Source organism: Cololabis saira, chromosome 5 (assembly GCF_033807715.1).
Source record: "Cololabis saira isolate AMF1-May2022 chromosome 5, fColSai1.1, whole genome shotgun sequence".
In the NCBI taxonomy this organism is placed as follows: domain Eukaryota; kingdom Metazoa; phylum Chordata; class Actinopteri; order Beloniformes; family Belonidae; genus Cololabis; species Cololabis saira.
This window is the reverse complement of record NC_084591.1, coordinates 18839766-18859771: the sequence shown is the minus strand read 5'-3', so window position 1 is coordinate 18859771 and position 20006 is coordinate 18839766. Positions and strand designations below refer to the sequence as shown.

Genomic DNA, 20006 nt, shown 5'->3' with positions numbered 1-20006 from the left:
CGTCGTCAAGGCTTGCATTTGTTAAATATGCCTCAAAAGCTTTTTTTTTATTTTTTTATTTTTAGATAAGAACCAAAAGAAAAAGAATTCTCTGGATGTTTTTACGCATTCATCCAACAACACAGCATCTGCACGCTGTCTTTTCTTCTGGTTGCAAGATGACCATTTGGTATTTTCATGCTCTACAAAGTCAAAACAAATATCAGTTGTTTTCCAACTGAACTTTGCTCGGTCACTGTTACAAGATTACACAGGTGAGCAGGTTTCAAGGCAAGGCAAGTTTATTTGTATAGCACAATTCAACACAAGGTAATTCAAAGTGCTTTAAATCAACATTAAAAGCGGCAAGACACAATTAAACAGTAAATAACAAATAAAATGATCAGAAAAGTGGTAAAACAATAAAAAGCGCAAGTTGTTAAAAAGTAAGGGCGGTAGTACAGCAGGTTAACATCTCATTCTTGCAATGGCAAGAATTAAATACAGTATTACAAAGGTAATCTATAACAATTTGTACGGTTTCCAATTTCACAATTCTACGTCACAATGTCTGCATTCAGGACTTATCATCCCTAGTGTAACTTTGCACGGTTTTCAAAAATCAAAAGTATTTAATTTATGAGTACGCTTCAGTGAACAGTACACAATTAAACAGTAAATAACAAATAAAATGATAAGAAAAGAGGTAAAATAATAAAAAGCCCAAGTTGTTAAAAAGTAAGGGCAGTAGAGTACAGCAGGTAAGTATTTAATTAAACAGTAATGTTTTTAGGCCTGATTTAAAGGAGCTGACAGTTTGAGCAGACCTCAGGTCAACAGGAAGTTTGTTCCACCGGAGTTTGTTTCAGATACATGTTTTGTTGTGCTTGAAATCCCCCTGAATGTAATGGTTCCATGATCTTCTGTGCAGCATCATCTCAAACCAATGATGTTGAATCCAGCACAATCATCGGCGGGTGCACTTCTCCCAAGCTCTGCACCTCCGATCTGCTGTAAGGGTCAACAGCTGCTCCACATCAGATGACTTGAGGCCCACAACTCTTTCTTTTTCCTCATAACAGACAGAGCTGATGTATGTTGACACTGCACATACAAACACAACTATGATGCATTTACAGTCCGTCCAGAAATACCACATTCAGCAAACATGTTGGGTTTGTAGTGAGCAGCTGTGCTGCATAAATCTCAACCGGTTTGTTTTAGTTCAAGTGCTCGGACGAAGTGTGTGGAAGTTTGTGAGAACACAAAACTCCGCTGCTGCGCGACCCCCTGCTTTACATAGCCGTTTGTGTCTGTAGTTTGTGTTTATGTGTGTGCACACATGCGCACACACAAGAGAGCCCTGTAATGCAGCTGCACTTCCTCCTGGATTAAGTGTTAAAGTCAGGGTGGTCCCGGTTCGAGGGTGGTAATCCCGCTGTTGTGTACAAGTCCTGCTGCCGCTGTTCTCACACACACACACACACACACACACACACACACACACACACACACACACACACACACACACACACACACACACACACACACACACACACACACACACACACACACATTTGGTTGGAGTTATTAAGCATATTATTAAGCAAAGCTGAAAATAATATGTCTTCTTAACAAAGTTGAGTGACCCCATCAGACAGACAGACAGACAGACAGACAGACAGACAGACAGACAGACAGACAGACAGCAGTCAAAAGTCTAGAAACACTTTGCCATTCAAAGGAAGAAATTATTTACTTAAAACTGAGGCCAAAATGATGTGAGAAATAACATCCGATCCGGAGCAGGTGTAAAGACCTCTGTGACACATATGCGTTGATAACATGCCAAGAAGGGGGAGATCATGCCAGTCTGGAGAGGATTTATCCCAGGAGTAAATATCAAGCCCAACATCAGAACGTGCAAAACGTAAAGCAATAATTATTAAAAAAAAAAAAAAACAAAAAAAAAAAACGTAGATCTCAGGTCCTTTATGGCGCAGTGAGTAAATCGTTAAATCTTAAAGTCCACGGTGACAATATTAGAAGCAGGCTGCAAGTCCAGACTGTTTGGAAGGTGGAAGCGTCTTGGGTAAGGACACGGAAATGCAGCAGAGGTTTACAAACTTCATCCAAACAAACCGGAGGGCTTCTGGAACGTCCTTGTTTGGACAGATTAGACAAAAGAGGGATTGTTTGGTATTAATCACCGGCCTCATGTTTGCTGGAAAAAAACAAAAACAGCAGTTCAACAGGAACACCTCATAGCCACTGTTGTGCATGGTGGTGGAGTTATCATGATATGTGGCTGTTTTGTACCAATCTGGGCATTTAGGAGAGCTGGCAATAAGCAAATGCATGATGTCTTACTCAGCCACTCCCTTGTTTTCTCTTATGGCGCTTTTCCACTAGTACCTACTCAGCCCGACTCGACTTACTTCGGTTTGGTTCTCCACTAGGGGTCTAACGTGCTGAGTAGATACTTTTCTGTATCTATTCTGCTGAGGTTCTAAGTGGCTGAGTCGGCTGTATCTGACGTCATCACACTACAGGCCACCGATTGGTCGGGGGGTTGGAGTCAGACGTCTGAGTCAGGAGCCGGAAATCGGCGAAAGAGCGACTCTGACGGCGGCTTCTGGTTCATTTTATTCAACCAATGGCAGCGCAAAAGTCTGTTTGGTGATCCAACTCTGAGGTGCAGATGTTCATAAACCTGTTGGCTGAGGAGAGAATTAAAAAGGGATGTAGACGGGCGATAAGGAACGACCAGATCTACCAGGAGCTATGTCACTTAATAGCTGCTCGCGGCTCCCAACGGTCTTTCAGTAGTGCCGAGACAAACTAAAAAAATTTAAAAGCGTTGCCACTTGAAGCTTCTCTCACTCTCATTTTTAAACTTGATATTGAACACAAGCCACAGACCCAGCAGCACATTTATCATCTCCTCCAGGTTCTACATCTTTAGTGTTGTTGTCTTCTTCGTTTAGATCACACAATCAAATACGTCACAGCAGCTTCGCTCCAACCCTCCTACTTCTGCTCCAGATGCTGAATTGTTATGGAAAAGAAACCAGGCCGAGTTGAGATGAGTAGAGCCGAGTAGGTGCTGGTGGAAAAGTTCCATTACATCACTACGGTCTTAAGTCTGCAATGATGTCCACTGTAGCTGCTTGACCCGGCTCCAGCGATGCGGGACATGCGCCGGTACAATAGTACTAAGTGGATGCATGTCAATAAAGAGAAGTCGGATCCCACTCTTTCTGCCCCAGACAGCTGAGAGTTGTATAGAGGGCTGTGGATAAATGCCCCCCCGCAAGTTTGTTTAAACTTGTGAAACCACAAGTCATAATGGCTGCTGATTCACAGGGCAGATATAGTCATCATAGTGGGGGGTCGTTCTTATAGATCGCTAGAAATGCTACTCTCAGTGAATTTTGACATTAGTTAATTAGTTTTATGTTGGATGTTCAACAGACATTCACTACCTATCCACCAAGTGCCGTCAATAAACTACCAACTGAACCATGTGATGCAGGTTTTTGCTTTCCTCCATACCACCTGACCGAGTCGCTCAAACCCCAGGCCTGATGGCTGTACTAGGGGGGTCAGGTATAAACACATTTATCATTTATTCTATTGTATTTGAGCAATCTTTTTATACTTTTTAAAAATATTTTTGTATGGTTAAAAAATGTTTGTAACTGATTTTCGGTGGGGTTAATTATACCAGACTGCTATGACGACAATATAAAGTAATCTATCTATCTATCTATCTATCTATCTATCTATCTATCTATCTATCTATCTATCTATCTATCTATCTATCTATCTATCTATCTATCTATCTATCTATCTATCTATCTATCTATCTATCTATCTATCTATCTATCTATCTATCTATCTATCTATCTATCTATCTATCTATCTATCTTTATACTTTATATTAATTGTTACTTTTAAATAAATGAGAGCTGACGTGGTTTTGGGCCTTTTTAAAGAAAGGTTCTGCATGAATTCTGTCCTGGTAACTAGAAGCAAAGATGAGCCAGCAGCAGAAGCTCTGATCTCCAGAAACAATGTGATTGTCCTTGTTGCCCAAGAATTAGCGAGCTTCTAAAAGCACTTTAAAACAAAGCAACATCTGAAATACGACGGTTTCCTGAACCTGACATCATACCTCGGTAGTTTGAACACTGTTGGATGTATTTGCTGTAGTGCTTCCAGATGTGCACAGTTGGATGCAGAGCCGGCCCAAGGCATAAGCCAACTAATGGCGCTTTTCCACTAGTACCTACTCAGCCCGACTCGCCTCGGTACGGCTCGTCCCGCCTCGTCCCGGCTCCACCTGCTTTGTCCACGTTTGTTTTTCCACAGCCAGGTGAGAAGTGGGCAGGTTGGGGTGAAGCTGCTGTGACGCACTCGATTGCGCAACCCCTTTGTTTTTGTCGGCACTGATCAGAAAATCAGCTGGAGCCGCGAGCGGCTGAGAGTAAAACAGAGCGCCTGTGGATCTGATCGTTCCTTATCGCCCGTCTACATCCCTTTTTTAATTCTCTCGTCAGCCACCAGGTTTATGAATGTGGCAGGGTGGAGGAACAGCCACTCAGCTGATTGGGCACACCTGTGCCCAATCAACCTCTCCACCCTGCCTGGCTACATAAGAAGTGGCTGCACACCAGCAAGAGGTCTGCTGGGAGAAGGTTCTGCTGGTGCACGTGTGGCGGTGTGATTGAATAAAGGAGTTCCTGCACTAAACCCTGTGTCCTCTGTCCTGTCGGTCGGCCCCAGTGGCAACGAGCTTGCTACACTGCCTCCGCCACCGACGCCTCCGCCTCGGCGACCTCCGCCTCCACGACTGCCGTGACGAACCTCAGGCGTGGCGCCGGGGTGGGTCGCGCTGCGGGTCCCGCCGTCGCTGGGCGCCGTCACTTGGCGGCCTGCAGCCTCCGCCTCACGGCCTGTCGGCTGCTGCACCACCAGCGCCTCCAGCGCTGCGGTCTGGTGCTCCCACTGGCCCTGCAACAGGGCTGCCAGGTCACCAAAATAGACGTTTGCGCTGTATAATAAAATCGCCGCGAGTCGCTCTCGCGCTGACTCCTGCTTCCTGATTTAAACGTCTGACGGCCCCGCCCCCCGACCAATCAGTGGCGTGGAGGGTGATGACGTCAGATATAGTTCAGCCCGGTTAGAACCTCGGCAGAAAAGATACAGAAAAAGTATCTGCTTGGCACGGCTCCACCCGCCTCGGCCCGTAGTGGAAAAGCGTAAGAAGGGGGCGTGGCGGGTAGAAGCGCGCTGAGTAGGTACTAGTGGAAAAGCGCCATAAGCGGCTGCTTAGGGCCCCGTGACCACTAGGGGGCCCCCAAGAGTTAAAAAAAATTAAATAAAAATTTAAATTCTTTTTTTATGTGAGTGATGATTCATACATTATCAAAGGTATGTTATTGTACAAAAACACAATAATTAATATTATTACATAAACAATATTATGTTAACAGACTGGAGTAGATACTGCTGGCATATTGACTGCTGCCTCTCGGCTCGCTTTTATTTGTTTATTCTATTTAATAATGTCTGTTTTTTCTACATTTGAATTTATTCTTATATGGAGAACATATTGACGAGGTACTGTTTATCTAAGTTGATTGATTTTAATTATAGTTCTAGTTTTTGTAGTACTTTGTTGTTGCACTTAATTGTTGTTGTTCCACTTCAAATTGTTGTTGGACATTGCTGTTGCAGTTTATTTAAAACCAAAAATAAACTAGATAACGTGTTACAGTAAATGATTTATAAATGATCTATTTGATTATTTTGTTTCTTTTAGTAGGCCTACACTGTAGATGACACTCAGTATCACACTTAGTACTATATCACTTTAAATATTAAGTGTAAATCAACCCCAGGTCGCTCTTGTAGCTGAATTTGCTCCCATTTCAGATTAAAAACCATAGATGGGTAAAAACATGCCCGGCTGACAATAGGATGATGGAAACAACACTGCTGCATGGAAACACTTTCCATAGTCCTAATCACTGTGGATTACAATTTAACTACAACAAAAAGTTCTGACATCTAGTTTTACAAGTGTATTTGTAATGACAAAGAAAAACATGAAATAAGTTCATAGTGGGCGTGTGAATGATCAATAATCAGTATTATTGGCAGTAATAGAGGGCCCCAAAATCTAATTTTGCTTAGGGCCCCATGGAGGCTTGGGCCGGCCCTGGTTGGATGTCCTTGGCTGTGTCTCCCTGCGCTTGCGTGGGTTTCTCACGAGCATCTCCTTCCATTGGCTGTCACCTTGTTCATGTCCTGGTTTCTGTAATATCCTGTCCTCCTGACCTTTGTGTTTCAGTTGGTGTTGCTTTCAGTCTACCTGCTGCACACGTGTTTTGAGTTGTTGATTTGACCGCAGTTCTTTCTGCTGTTCACACCACATGCCTGTTTAACATTAGTCATCACCTCCTTTTATTTGACACACAATCATCACTGCTGCTCACTTCTCCTCCATGTTTTCCATTTGGACTTCTCTGTGGGGGGCAGGATTTCCTTTCCCAGAAAAGACTTCTGCTCTTTAGGGAACTTAGGAAAGTTTATTTTGGTATTCAATTGGCTTTATCTTCATTGTACCACAACACACGACTCCTCTGGCGACATTTGAATGGAAATCAGAGACTTTGTTGGGGAAATAAATCCAACAACAGCAATCACGCTACCTGCTGCAGGAATGAAGCGCGACATCACAGAGGACCTGTTACGAGAAGAATCAGAGTGAAGCAAGTAGTCAAACTTCAGACAGAGCACCCCATAAGTGGTGGCTGCCGCTCCTCCACAGGCTCCCCAGCCCAGTACTTTCGAAGAAAGCAAGAAGAAGAAGAAGAAGAAGAAGAAAGCAAACTCATTGGGAGGCAGGGCACCGTAAGTACGGAAGAGTATTAGGGCCAGGCAGGATAAAAATAAAAATATTATTTTAGAGGAGGAAGATTTTTTTTTCATTATGCACTACGAGAAAAAAGTCGAAATGTCGAGATTAATTTTGAAGTACAATTTTGAGAAAAAAGTTGAAATGATGAGAATAAAGTTGGAATGTTGAGAAAAAAAGCGAAATTTCGACTTTATTATTGAAATTGTATTTCAACATTAATCTCGACATTTCGACTTTTTTCTCGACATTTCGACTTTTTTCTCAAAGTGCACAATAAAAAAAATCTTCCCCTCTCAAATATTTTTTCTCCTGCATGGCCATAATACTTTTCCGTACCGTAAGAGCTGGAGGACCCCTCTGACTTCTGCTGCTGCTGCTGATGGACTGTACATCTCCTCATACGTCTGTTTGTGCCTGCGTTGGAAACAGCACCAGTCCTGTTCTGGAGGACATCAGGATGTGTGGAACCTCAAGAAACTTTGTTTGATTAGCAGCTAATGTAGTCTGAACCGAGCTCATCAGTCTTCATCACAGCAATGCCCTCCCCCTTGGTACAGAGTGTGTATTTGGACAAGTGCGGGCGGTTTATGTAGAGAGTGAAAAAATATAATAAACACTCAGATTAAAACTCTTTTTGAAATGGCGAGCGGTCGAGTGTGGAACTGAGCTCGTTAGAGGTTTGGAGGTGAAACAGAAATGATGATGCTTCCCAGAGTAACAGCCATTACCGACCGCTCAGCCATCGGGGAAACTTTTGGAGTCAGCTGAAAAGGAATATCTATATTCCCCTCAGACATCATGAAGCACCTCATGGACTCTTCTTTCTTGAAGAGCAACGTGCAGATTTTCTGCCCAGCACAGGAAGATCTTTGGAGGAAGATGAACCTGAAACTAAATATTTGAAAATAAATAAATACCAGTGAAATAGATATTTATGAAACTTTGATGTTGTAAAATGTCAGCAATGGCTATATTTTTCTTAGGAAACTCAATGATCTCCATGTGTTTTCACCTGATGTTGATGTGGTCACTAACACTACGGAAGAGTATTAGGGCCAGGCAGGAGAAAAATAAAAATAATATTTTAGAGGAGGAAGATTTTTTTTTTTCATTATGCACTTCGAGAAAAAGTCGAAATGCTGAGAAAAAAGTCGAAATGTTGAGAAATTGGCAATTGGCAATCCGACTTTTTTTCTGGAAATTGTATTAAAACATTATTCTTGACATTTCGACTTTTTTCTGGAAATTGTATTTCAGCATTAATCTCGACATTTTGACTTTTTTCTCGACATTTCAACTTTTTTCTCGAAATTCACAAAAAAAAATCTTCGCCTCTTAAATATTTTTTCTCCTGCATGGCCCTAATACACTTCCGTACTAACACTGTATAAGATCAGCAAAGTTTTATTAATTTTGTAAATGAATCCAGGTGACTGTGGAACCATCCATCTGAAAACATTCCGAGAATCTGGATAAATATCTGTATAATGTTCAGATTTCATGTTTCCTTTCCAGATATACAAGCTGCCCTGATAGGCACTGATGCAACCACGTCCAATCAGAGATGCAGGCGCGGATGACAAACCCGACGGTTCTGAGGACTAAAACTCAAATTGTCCCAAGTGTCTTTTATTGTCCATTCTCTCCAACATGGACATATATTTCTTTTCACTGACTGCGTCATTGGATCAAAACCGATCGATCGGGACTACACTATTAGTGATTAGTAGTTTAATAAGTTAATGAATCTGACCGGGCATTAGACTGTAGAACAGTGGTCCTCACTCCTGGTCCTCCAGAGCCGCTGTCCTACATGTTTTTGATGTTTCCCTGCATCAACACACCTGATTCTAATTAGTGGTCATCACCTATCTTTCCCCCAGGTCTGCACAGTTCTGTTGGTGACACAGTCACCAGGGTATCAGGGCTTACTGGAGCAGGGAAACATCAAAAACATGCAGGACAGGGGCTCTCGAGGACCAGGAGTGAGGACCACTGTCCACTGCTGTAGAAGATACACAGTGGCTAAAAGGATCAAGTCATGTTCTGGGTCTCTGGAAAGCGCCAACTTCTGTGGTAATAGACGCTATATAAATAAAAGTGAATTGAATTGAAGTCGGTCTGCTTTAATCTGCCAAAAACACAGAAGACACAGGTGGATGCTTCCACAGTCACCTGGATTAATGACAAACACCTTACAGGTTTTTTGCATGTTGTCATTTTTTCCTTAGCTAAATTTTTTATTTTTTATTTTTTTTGTTATATCCTAGCTTAGATTCTTGGTTCTTGGTTTTTTCCTCTAAGAGTGATTTGTGTTTGTAACCAAATTATTGTATATTGGAAGGTTTTTTCCGCCATACAAAGCATTTTGTGTTTATTTGTTTGTTTTTATTAGAGTTATTTTTCCCTCCTCTTGGAGTGTTTATTGTTCTCTCTATAGTCAGAGTATAGTCACTCGGTCCGAGGTCTCAATTGATTAATGAATTAAAATCAATGAATTCAATAAAAGCCTTTTGTTATCTAACATCTGAGTCCTGCTTTGAGTCTCGGCCTGACATGGGTTCCCTCCAGGTACTCCGGCTTCCTCCCACAGTCCAAAAACATGCGTAGTAGGTTAACTGATGATATGGATGGATGGATGGATGGATGGATGGATGGATGGATGGACGGACGGACGGACGGACGGACGGACGGACAAGTTTAACACTGAGCCCAACTCTGTGAGAAGAAGTGGAGGTGGTGGAGTATAAATGCATCTGTGTTCATCTGAACAACAGTCTGGACTGGAGACCAAACAGTGTTGATGCAACAAGAGGGGCCAGAGCAGAGCAGACTTTACCTCTTAAGGAAGACAAGGCCATTCAATATAGATGTACATATCTTTTATAAGTCTCTCATGGAGCGTTCAAGCTCATCTGCAGTCATTTGTTAGGAGAGCAGCGTCAGAGCCAGCGACTGTAAAGAGTTATAAAGAGGTCTCTCTTCTGGAGCCTCCGGAATTCATTTTGCAAATAAAATGAAAAACATAATGGTCAGCCCTGATGATCCTCTTTACCGCACAGTGATTCAACCGGGATTAACAGCAATTCCGATCCAGTGCAACACAGACCTCTGCAGCAGATCCTTCCTGCCACCAGCCAAAACAAGAATTTCAACATTTGTAAATAACTTTTCCTTTTGGGCTTCACAACTTGCTGTCTTAACATGAGAAGACTTGAAGTCTTGAAGCCTCTCTAGTCTCCAAACGGGTGCGAAGCGACACAGGAAATGCTGTAAAATCGCAAAGTAAACAGTCATTGTTTATTTGAAAATGAAAGACTGAAGAAAAGAGTGATAACAGCTGTGTTGCCAGATTTGTTGCTATGTTTGCTGCTTCCACTTTGTTGTCGTGTCTTAACTGAACCGTAACGCTTTGCGGCCTTCTCCTTTGACTTGGAGGAGTTGAGCGATAGAGCGCAATCTGTTGCCGAACAAATTGGAAAATCCGAGACAAAGTAATTGACCAGATGTTTCACGGTGGTTACATCCTAAACCACAAAGCAGTTCATCCACAACTCTTTACAAGCCAGTGGGAAGCTTCTGCAAACGCAGATTCTCTGTGAAAGTCCGTGTTACCTCATCCTGGATGGACTGTAATTGGCTGCTGTCGGCAACTTGGTCTGAGAGGCTCCAGTCCACAAAAATTCACTTCAGCAACATGAGAAACCATTTCAAAAAGAATTTAGTTACAAAAATGAAGAGGGTGTGTATTAATTTTCTAAACAGTGCTAAAGACAAAGCAACCACAGTAGGGGACATGCTGAGGACAAAATTAGAGAGAGAAGGATACAAAAGGACCACAAAAAGACAGAATCATCACAAATCTTCTAAAAATGACTGAAATGACGATGTAAAAATGCAAAACAATCACAATGAAACACCAAACAAAAACACTGCGTTGCAGAATGATGTAAAACATCTGTAAGCGACATGGGCCAGCTGTGTGGTTTGTGGCGGTTTTGTGTCTCACTCAGGCTTCTTCTCCGGAGGAGGTTGGGCCTCGAGCACGTCGAGTCCAGGGGCCCGTCGTTGCAAGATCTCAGTCCTAATGGCAGCTGAAGAAACTTAAAACAAGCAAAGATTATGATAAAGCACGTGCAGTGGAAACAGATGTCTCTCTGATGAGGCAGGACTGTATAGCAAGCCGTTTTAAGTTTTAATGGCTAAGTTTAATGGCTAACTATCCAGAATTAACATTGCAGATATCTGGAACTGCATTTTGACTAATTCGTAATTACATTGTGACTAGTCAGGTTTGTCATTCTATCTATATGTCATTTTGACTAGTCAAAACTCTAATTCAAGATATCTGTAATTACATTTGACTAGGCAGAATGGAAGTTAAAGATATCTCCAATTTGAGATAATTCATTACAAGATATCTATAACTTGATTATAGATATCTACATTTAAATTATGACTATCCGTAATTCCAGTTTGAGATATCTACAACGTCATTTTGACTAGTCATAATTCCAGTTAAGATATCTACAACTTTGTTCTGACTAGTCAAAAATGAATTTAATATATCTAAAAAAGACAATGTTGATATCTTGAATTGAGGGGAATTAAAGATATCTTGAACTGGAATAATGACTAGTCAGAATTAAATTGTAGATATCTGAAACTGGAACTAGAACTAGTCGTAATTCAGTTGCAGATATCTGTAATTCACATTGTGGATATCTGCAAATGAATTGTAGATATCTGTAATTAGAAACCCCAAACACATGAATGGCAAAAGTGACGTCACTTGTCCTAGGCAGAATGATGTTATGAATTTCTGAAATGACAATTGTGGACAGGAAGAATGTAATTGTAGATATCTGAAATGCTTGACTATGAAGAATTGAATTGCAAATATCTGCAACACATATCCAGTCTAGCTGTTAAATATTAAAACGTCTTGCCATAGGACTGTGTCTGCCTTCGCCCGGCAGGCTGCAGCTCTGAGGCAAGGCCCTGAAACGGAGCTGCTGCATGTTAAAGATCTGTGACCAGGAACCATCAGCAAGGTTTATTTTGTCCCACAACAAATAAGACTGAGAGGATTTCCTTTTTGTCTGAGCGGCATTCTCAGGCGGATCTCTTACTGTTCAAACACTCACAGAGGCTATCAGATAACCAACATTTATTCGCTGGCTTTGCTTTTGGGAGATTTTGGACACTAGTCGAGGATGAAGAGCCAGTGGGGCCAGTCACAGAGGTTATTGTTGCACTGCAGCCTGATCCCAGAGAGACCGAGGATCAAGTCTCCCCTTCGCCATCTTTTCCCTCTCAGCTTTTCATCATGTTTTATTTACACGTCTCGCCAAAAGAATCCTATACACAGGAAATGCTTGTGATTGTGAGTCGCTCTCCCCAAATGTGGGTGAGTTTATTTATTTCAAACAAACATTCCTGATTTGCACGGCGTCGCTGGTGGAGCGCGAGTGTGCGCTGCGGGCCTATATTTAGAGCCGGCTGGGCTCCGTTTGTAGCGATGCTGTCAGCATGGCTCTCTGATTTCACACAGGTGTCATTCTGCCACAGGTGAGATCTCGGAAAAAGGCTCGTTTGAGATTTCTTAAGAGCTTTTTTGTAAAGTGCGAGTCCTCATTTGCAATTTGAACTTTCTCAGTCGTGTTGATGTCATAGTTCAGATGTTAAACCACAGTCACAGCACAAACGGTGAGTTTAATTCACCGTACGAATTGACCCGGTCTTTGTATGTTTTGACCGTATAGAAACGTAATTCTTAACATTGTAAGAATGAGATGTACCTGCTGTACTCTACTGCCCTTACTTTTTAACAACTTGTGCTTTTTATTATTTTACCTCTTTTCTTATCATTTTATTTGATTTTATTTGTTATTTACTGTTTAATTGTGTCTTGCTGCTTTTAATGTTGATGTAAAGCACTTTGAATGACCTTGTGTTGAATCGTGCTATACAAATAAACTTGCCTTGCCTTACAGCGCAACGCTTTATGGTGGATGGGCACGATACATCTACGAGCCAATAGCATGCGTTCGTTTCTGAATGACCAAGAACTTCAACATAGTTGTTTTGGAAATGTCAGATTGGATTTTAGGTTTACCACAAAACATCATCAACAAAATCTGTTCAGAAGGAAGAGAAGGAGAAACCCACGAGTATTTATATTTTTTCTTCTCAAATTGATTTCAGTTGTTAACATTAATGTCTTTTTTATTTCCTGCAACAAATTCCAAAAAAAGTTGTTACAGTACAGTTTTTCTCTTATTCTAATGTTTGCCATTGTTTCCCAAAACACTTGAGGCACACTTTCTTCCTCTAAACTTGTTAGAATATGCAACAGTACGGCATTGTGATTGTTGTTCCCTAGTTTCCTAAAATTTCTCCACCAATTCTCATTTACGGACGGGTCAGGGCTACAGGTACGCCGGTCCTGCAGCCTTCGCTGATGTGTGCGAAACATATGGTAGTTAGTAAATTGTCGTGAACATCTCTGGAAAAGGAGTGGCCTTAACGGTGGCAAATGTTGAGGGAGATGCCGCCCCCCACCATCACACTACCTCCACCAAAAGATGTTACTCTATAAGTGCAGCGATCGGCATAGCGTTCTCAGCGTCTTCTCCATACTCTCCATACCCTACAATCCAACCCCCGTGGGCACACACACACACACACACACACACACACACACACACACACACACACACACACACACACACACACACACACACACACACACACACACACAGTTGTAGTTGGCTGCATTCTGACCTCTACAGAATATTTCAGTCTTTTACAAATTCAGAGAAGTCATGATCATTCTGCTGATGAACCATAACCTGGAGGCTTCGACAGCAGTGAACCCAACACACAGTCTCCCATCTTTACTGAAGTACAACCAGAGCTTCTCTGGGTAGTATGGGACTCAGCTGTACCTGCAGCGTAGGTTTTTTTCACCGTTTTACTCATACTACACTTTTTTTCCATATTTACTCTGGATGGTGTGTTTTCCTTTGTGCAAATAAACCTTGCAAGAGGACACATGTGCGTGCACGCCATGTTTAAATAACACTTTATGGGGGACATCTGACAAATTAAGCTTTGCCTACAGTCCAAACTGTAGAGTAGAAAGCGGCTCTTTAAAAGCGAGGCAGCATCACAGATGTTGATCTCAGTGGCTGCTCCTCTGGAGTCCATGCAACACAAATGCTTCATCCGCTTTAGTCAGATGAACTATGTTACATGTGTCTTGATTCATGACTTTTTGATGAATGTGATGGTCTTTGTTCCCATCAAAAACAAACCGCACTTTTTTCACAACCTTTTCTTTTTGAAACAATGTCATGGATGGATGGATGGATGGATGGATGGATGGATGGATGGATGGATGGATGGATGGATGGATGGATGGATGGATGGATGGATCATAAAGAGCCGTTGTCATATTTTCTAACATGTAATTAAATGATTATGAGAGAAAATAACCGCTACACTTTATAGTAAATATCAGAAATAATTCTTGGTTGAAGTGTGTGATGGAATGAATGCACATCTGCACTATAATATGTCGAAGCATTTTCTGTTCATGACCAAAGCAAGGCACTTTTTAGATAACAAATCACTCCACACTCTGTTCTGTTCACTGGTCTTACCTTATTTAAACTACTGCACAGAGGTGTGGAGCAATACATACTAAAGTTCACTAGAGTCACTTCATACTGCAAAAAAGAGCAATCAGAATAATTCACAAGGTCGGTTATCTTGAACACACCAATCCATTATTTGTAAAGTCTAAAATAACACAACTATGATATGGTAGAATTCCAAACAGCACAATTTAAGCCAGGAACAATTTATTACCAAATCACTTACATGAAAGAGAGGGAGGATAGGATTTAAGGGAAAGATTAAATTTCAAGATTCAGCAATATCGAACTACAATGAAAAGATTCTGCATAACAAATAATGGAGTAAGGCTATGGAACAGACTGAGTGTGGATCTGAAGCAATGTCCAAGCATCAACCAGTTTATATATTCATTTATAAATGGGTATATTTATATCAGTGTATATAGTTGTGAGGATGTATTATTATTGATATTTATATATTGATCTTTTGTTTTTTGTATAGAAATTAAATTAATTTTGATCATAATTAAATATAGTATAGGGAGTAGGATTTAATAAGTTTTTACTTCTTCCTACTCCTTTTCAAGCTTGTTAATTATGGTGGATGCATGTTTTTTTTATATATTTTTTGTTTTCTTTTCTTTTCATTTATGTATTATTGATTATTATTGTTTTGTTTTGTATTCACTACTGTTTCATGTTCGAAATAAACATTTCAATTCAATTCAGAACGCTTTGACCCTTCTCCTTATTCAATGACAGTTGATTAAAGCAGCTTAAACTTTACTGTTTTTTAAGGTCGGAGGGTCCCCCATAACGGTGCGGAGGATAAGGCTGAGATTTACCGTTTCAGTTTGGCTTCTCTTCCCTCATTACCTTCTTGAGTCACCTCTGCCAGTATCTCCATGTTATCACTGTTGCAATCTGTTATATACTCAGTTGTCACCAAAGATACCCAGGATGCGAGAGTTGGATAATGCTTCCTAAATGTATTCAAATGTTCCTTCAAATGAAATTGAAACTGATATTTTGAAATGCAAAAAGAAAATAACCTCCATCTTACTGCTGGCATCAACACAGGAAAAGAGGTCAGGCCTCAGTCAAATTTAGAAACGCATAAAAATAACAAGCAACAAAATGATCTGAACTAAAGTGGGGGCTTTTGGGGCCCCTGGGGGCCAGAGTTTGGTAAGCTAGCACACATGTGATACACACCACACCACAGCCTGCCTGATTGCATGTTTATTGTGGATATTGTTGAATATTTAAATGATTATTTATGACAACCCTGTCGGTAATATATTCACACAAATGTGCAGATTTAGAAATGTTGTTGGTATAAAACACCCTGACATCCTTTATGATGTTATATCACTCAGATGCAGCACAATCTGATTTGTTGTTTTTGTGTTTTGAGGAAACACTGCTAATGAACATAAACCATATGTCACACCGTGGTGAGGTTGTCCTGTTTTGGGTTTGTTTTGTCCTGTCATTTCCTGTTTTATTTTGAAAAGTAATTCTCCTCTCGTTTCAGGTCCCTTGCCCTTCCTCATGTGTCTCAGTCTGATTGCCCTAAGTGTTTCCACCTGTCCTCTATTTCCCTCCATGTGTTTAAATAGTCTGTGTTCCCCTTGTCTTGTTCCAGAGTGTCTTCATCCTTGTCCTGTAGCCTTGGTCCGTGTCCACAGCCATAGTGATCGCCATAGTAACCCGTTGGTTCTTCGTGATGAGTGTTTTTTTTTTTGTTTGTAATTTCTTCCTTGGCTAAATTTCATAGCCCTTCATTTTCCTCTTTCAAGTGTTTTTTTTTTTTGTTTTTTTTTTTTCTACCATAGCTTTACGGAAGAGTATTTAGAGCCAGGCAGGAGAAAAATAAAAAAAATGTATAGGAGGAAGATTTTTCTTTCATTATGCACTTCGAGAAAAAAGTCAATGTCGAGAAAAAAGGCGAAATTTCGACTTTATTCTAGAAATTGTATTTCAACATTATTCTCGACATTTCAACTTTTTTCTCGAAGTGACAATAAAAACAAATCTTCCCCTTTCAAATATTTTTTCCCCTGCATGGCCCTAATACTCTTCCATATAGCTTGGACTCATAACCCTTATTTCCTCGTAATTTTTTAAAATGTTTTAACTTATATCCTAGCTTAGATTCATAGTTCTTGGTTTTTTTTCCCTCTTTAAGAGTGATTTGTGTTTGTAGCCAAATTATTTTATATAGGCAGGTTTTTCCTCCATACGGAGCGTTTTTGTTTGTTTCTTTTTATTATTTTTCCCTCCTCTTGGAGTGTTTATTGTTCTCTATAGTCAGAGTTTAGTGTCTAGTTTTGTTTATAGCCATTTGTTTGTCACTCGGTCCGAGGTCTCCGGTGAATTCAATAAAAGCGTTTTGTTATCCAATATCTCTGCATCTGAGTCCTGCTTTGAGTCTCGGCCTGACACCATGGTAGTGAGTCTGACAGCTGAGCTCTGGACGGTTGTCCTGTTGGCCCTTGAACCCTGAACGTGGCCTGCATCAGCAGTAGTAGTTATCCTCCTCAGAAACCCCTGCAGGAAGTCCTCGGAGGGGGGGACGCCACAGCTGCACGAGGCTGGAGAAACCAGACCAGCACCGTCGGATGAGAATGCAGCTGACTAGGTTTCCTCTAAGACGTACAGCAGAAAACACGTCCTCTGGAGTTGAAAATCACATCAAACTGTTTTCTGTCGTCTGCTTTTATTTATTTTTTTTTCGATCTATGGCTTTGACTCAATAAATCATACATAAAACCTAAGTTACCAAGCTCCACTTTATTTTGTAACAATATGGATGAATTCAAATCCAAAGCAGAGTCGACCATGCAGCATGTTCAGGTTATATTACTTAGTACAAAACTTCCTTATTGTAAAATAACCCCATGCCCAGACAGACTGACATGACACCCAGCATTCTGAGTTAAATTACAAAAATGTGTTAAATCATCCTGAATGAATCAAGAAATCGTGTATTAGGAGAGCCTATATATTTGACTTTTCCTAAACATTTGCGTGGAAACTACAAGCATTACTGGATACTTTCTGCTTTATTGTTATTTTGAGCATAATTTTGCAAAGCCATGTACTCTGGAGAGTTATTCTTTACGCATGCGCGCAACGGTCAGATTCTCACAGTTTGGAGCAACAGGTTTTGTGCGCATATGTAGAGTTCATCTTTACGCATGCGCGTAACGGTCAGATTCTCACAGTTTGGAGCAACGGGAAACCTCCAAACTGTGATAATCTGACCGTTGCGCGCGTCTCTGTGTGAAAACAATCATCTTCAAGGTGTTCATTTAAAATGCAGCACTTTGTCCGGGCAGGTGAGCGACAGGTAGGAGCGGAAGGGGAATCCCAGCTGGTACAGGTGATGCTGCCGAGCCCCGAGGACCAGGGACGGGCTGAAGGATGCTGGGAGACTCTCCTCCGGCGCGTCCGCGATGAATCCGCTGCTGCTGCGCGGCTCGTCCTCGCTTTTCGATAAGATGCTCTCGATGGTAAACCCTTTGGACCTGTCCGTTCTGGGAGCGTTTCCCTTGGGCAAACGGTCCTGCTCCGGCCCCAGGCTGGTGCTGCCCGCGCAGCCGAGGGCGCACGGCGGAGCCCGCTCTGCGTCCCCGCAGGGCGCACGGCCGTCCATCCACGGACCCGGGGGGAGACCCGGCTCGGGTTGAGGGTCCGACTTCCTCCATGCCGGCACCTCCTGGTTCTGAGAGTCTTTGTGTCTCTGTATCAGGGGGTTCTGGTGCTGGTTGAGCTCCACAAGAACCGCCTTTGCGTCCGGTTGCGTTTCCTTCCCCCCTGCCTCGGAGCTGCTTTGCTGCGCCAGAGAGTCCTGCAGGTCCCTGGATGATGATGGCACCATCATCCCCTTACTGCGCTTACATCCCACAGCTCTACAGTCCATTCCCTCCGGCTGGTTCTTGCTCTTCCTCTTCCTCCGGCGGTAGTTTCCGTTCTCAAACATATCCAGACACTTGGTGTCCAGCGTCCAGTAGCTGCCCTTGCCCGGCCGGCCCTTCTCCCGGGGCAGCTTGATGAAGCAGTCGTTGAGGGAGAGGTTGTGCCTGATGGAGTTTTGCCAGCCCTGCTTGTTGTCGTGGTAGAAGGGGAAGCGGTCCATGATGAACTGGTAGATGGAGCTGAGCGTGGCGCGCTGCGCCGGCGCGCTCTTGATGGCCATGGCGATGAGGGCTATGTAGCTGTAGGGGGGTTTCTGGGGGGGCTCCTGGCGGCCCGGCAGCAGGCCCAGGCTGGCGGGCAGCAGCCCCCCGCCGTAGCCCCCGTACACGTAGAGGAGCGGGGGTCCGGGCAGCCCCAGGGCCGAGCAGGGCACCATGCGCTCCAGAGTCATGTCCTGCTCCCGGTTCGCCTCTCCAACTCCGACTGACTCTCCAGCCTCATAAGGCAGAGAAAAAGAAAAAAAAAGGTTAATAATTGTTGTACGTTTGCTGTGTTATGTTGACTTTTGCGCTGGGAAATAAATTGTCCATCATAAACATTCGGTGCGGTGTTCTCTCAGCCCACCCACATTAATTAAAATTTCATTGCGCTAAAAAACTCCCCTCAAGTTCCCCCCCTCCTTCTGCAGCCGCAGCCAATGAGCTGCCGGGTTATTCCCTCATCTGTTTATAGAATTAGTCGCTTGATAAGTCTGCCCACCCAGGTCGAATCAAGCTGTGTTTATTTGGAAAAATTTCCGGGCACCCAATACATAAACGCACTGATGTGCTGTTTGAAATATCACGTCCACCCCTGACGCTGAGAGCTGCTCACACAGAGAGAACAAGCAAACATCGCCGGGTTCCTTTTTGGGGAGTTGCTGTGGGATCACTTAAACGAAAACAAAGTGTATAAAAGGGGGAAAAGAGCGTAAAGCATTTCTTATGAGCTGCGTCGGGGCCACTTCTGGCCTCCGGTCCGACCGAAGCGGACAGGGAAGTGACCATTCTCTGCAGCAAACACCACAAAACGACTATTTAACCAATCTCTGAGGACACGGATGGCCGGCTAATCACATACATGCCTGTGGTGCTGAAAGGCAAACAGCTGCTGCACAGTCGGAGTAATACTTGTATTACTGTCGTTGCAGGACGCAAATGTCTAATTATACAGCTTCACGCATAAGAAATCTAATTACAGCTTTAATATTTATATTTAAAGGACCCCCTTCCGGTTTTTTTCTTCAATAAGGCTCTTCCCCCATAGAGTCTCCCCTGCTGGATGGGAAAAAATACTGTTAAGATATAGTTTATAATACAAACCACATTTGGGGGGGAAGTGGTGACATTTTCTAAAATGCCACAACATTTTATGGCTCTAATTTGTAAATTAGTTTGAACTTTTATGTAATTAATTGACTTGAAAAATAGTGATTTCAATTCAATTCAATTCAATTCAGTTTATTTGGGAAGGGACAGTGTACATTCATATAC

General features: G+C 42.3%; 1 protein-coding gene across 1 annotated transcript; it reads right to left on the bottom strand.

Moving 5' to 3' along the window:
* Nucleotides 1-17264: 17264 nt before the first annotated feature.
* Nucleotides 17265-19053, bottom strand: foxl1 (forkhead box L1). The gene has a single exon (XM_061722499.1). It carries the CDS (start codon nt 18923-18925, stop codon nt 17864-17866), a length of 1062 nt encoding a protein of 353 aa, XP_061578483.1. The 5' UTR covers nt 18926-19053; the 3' UTR covers nt 17265-17863.
* Between the last annotated feature and the right edge of the window lie 953 nt (nt 19054-20006).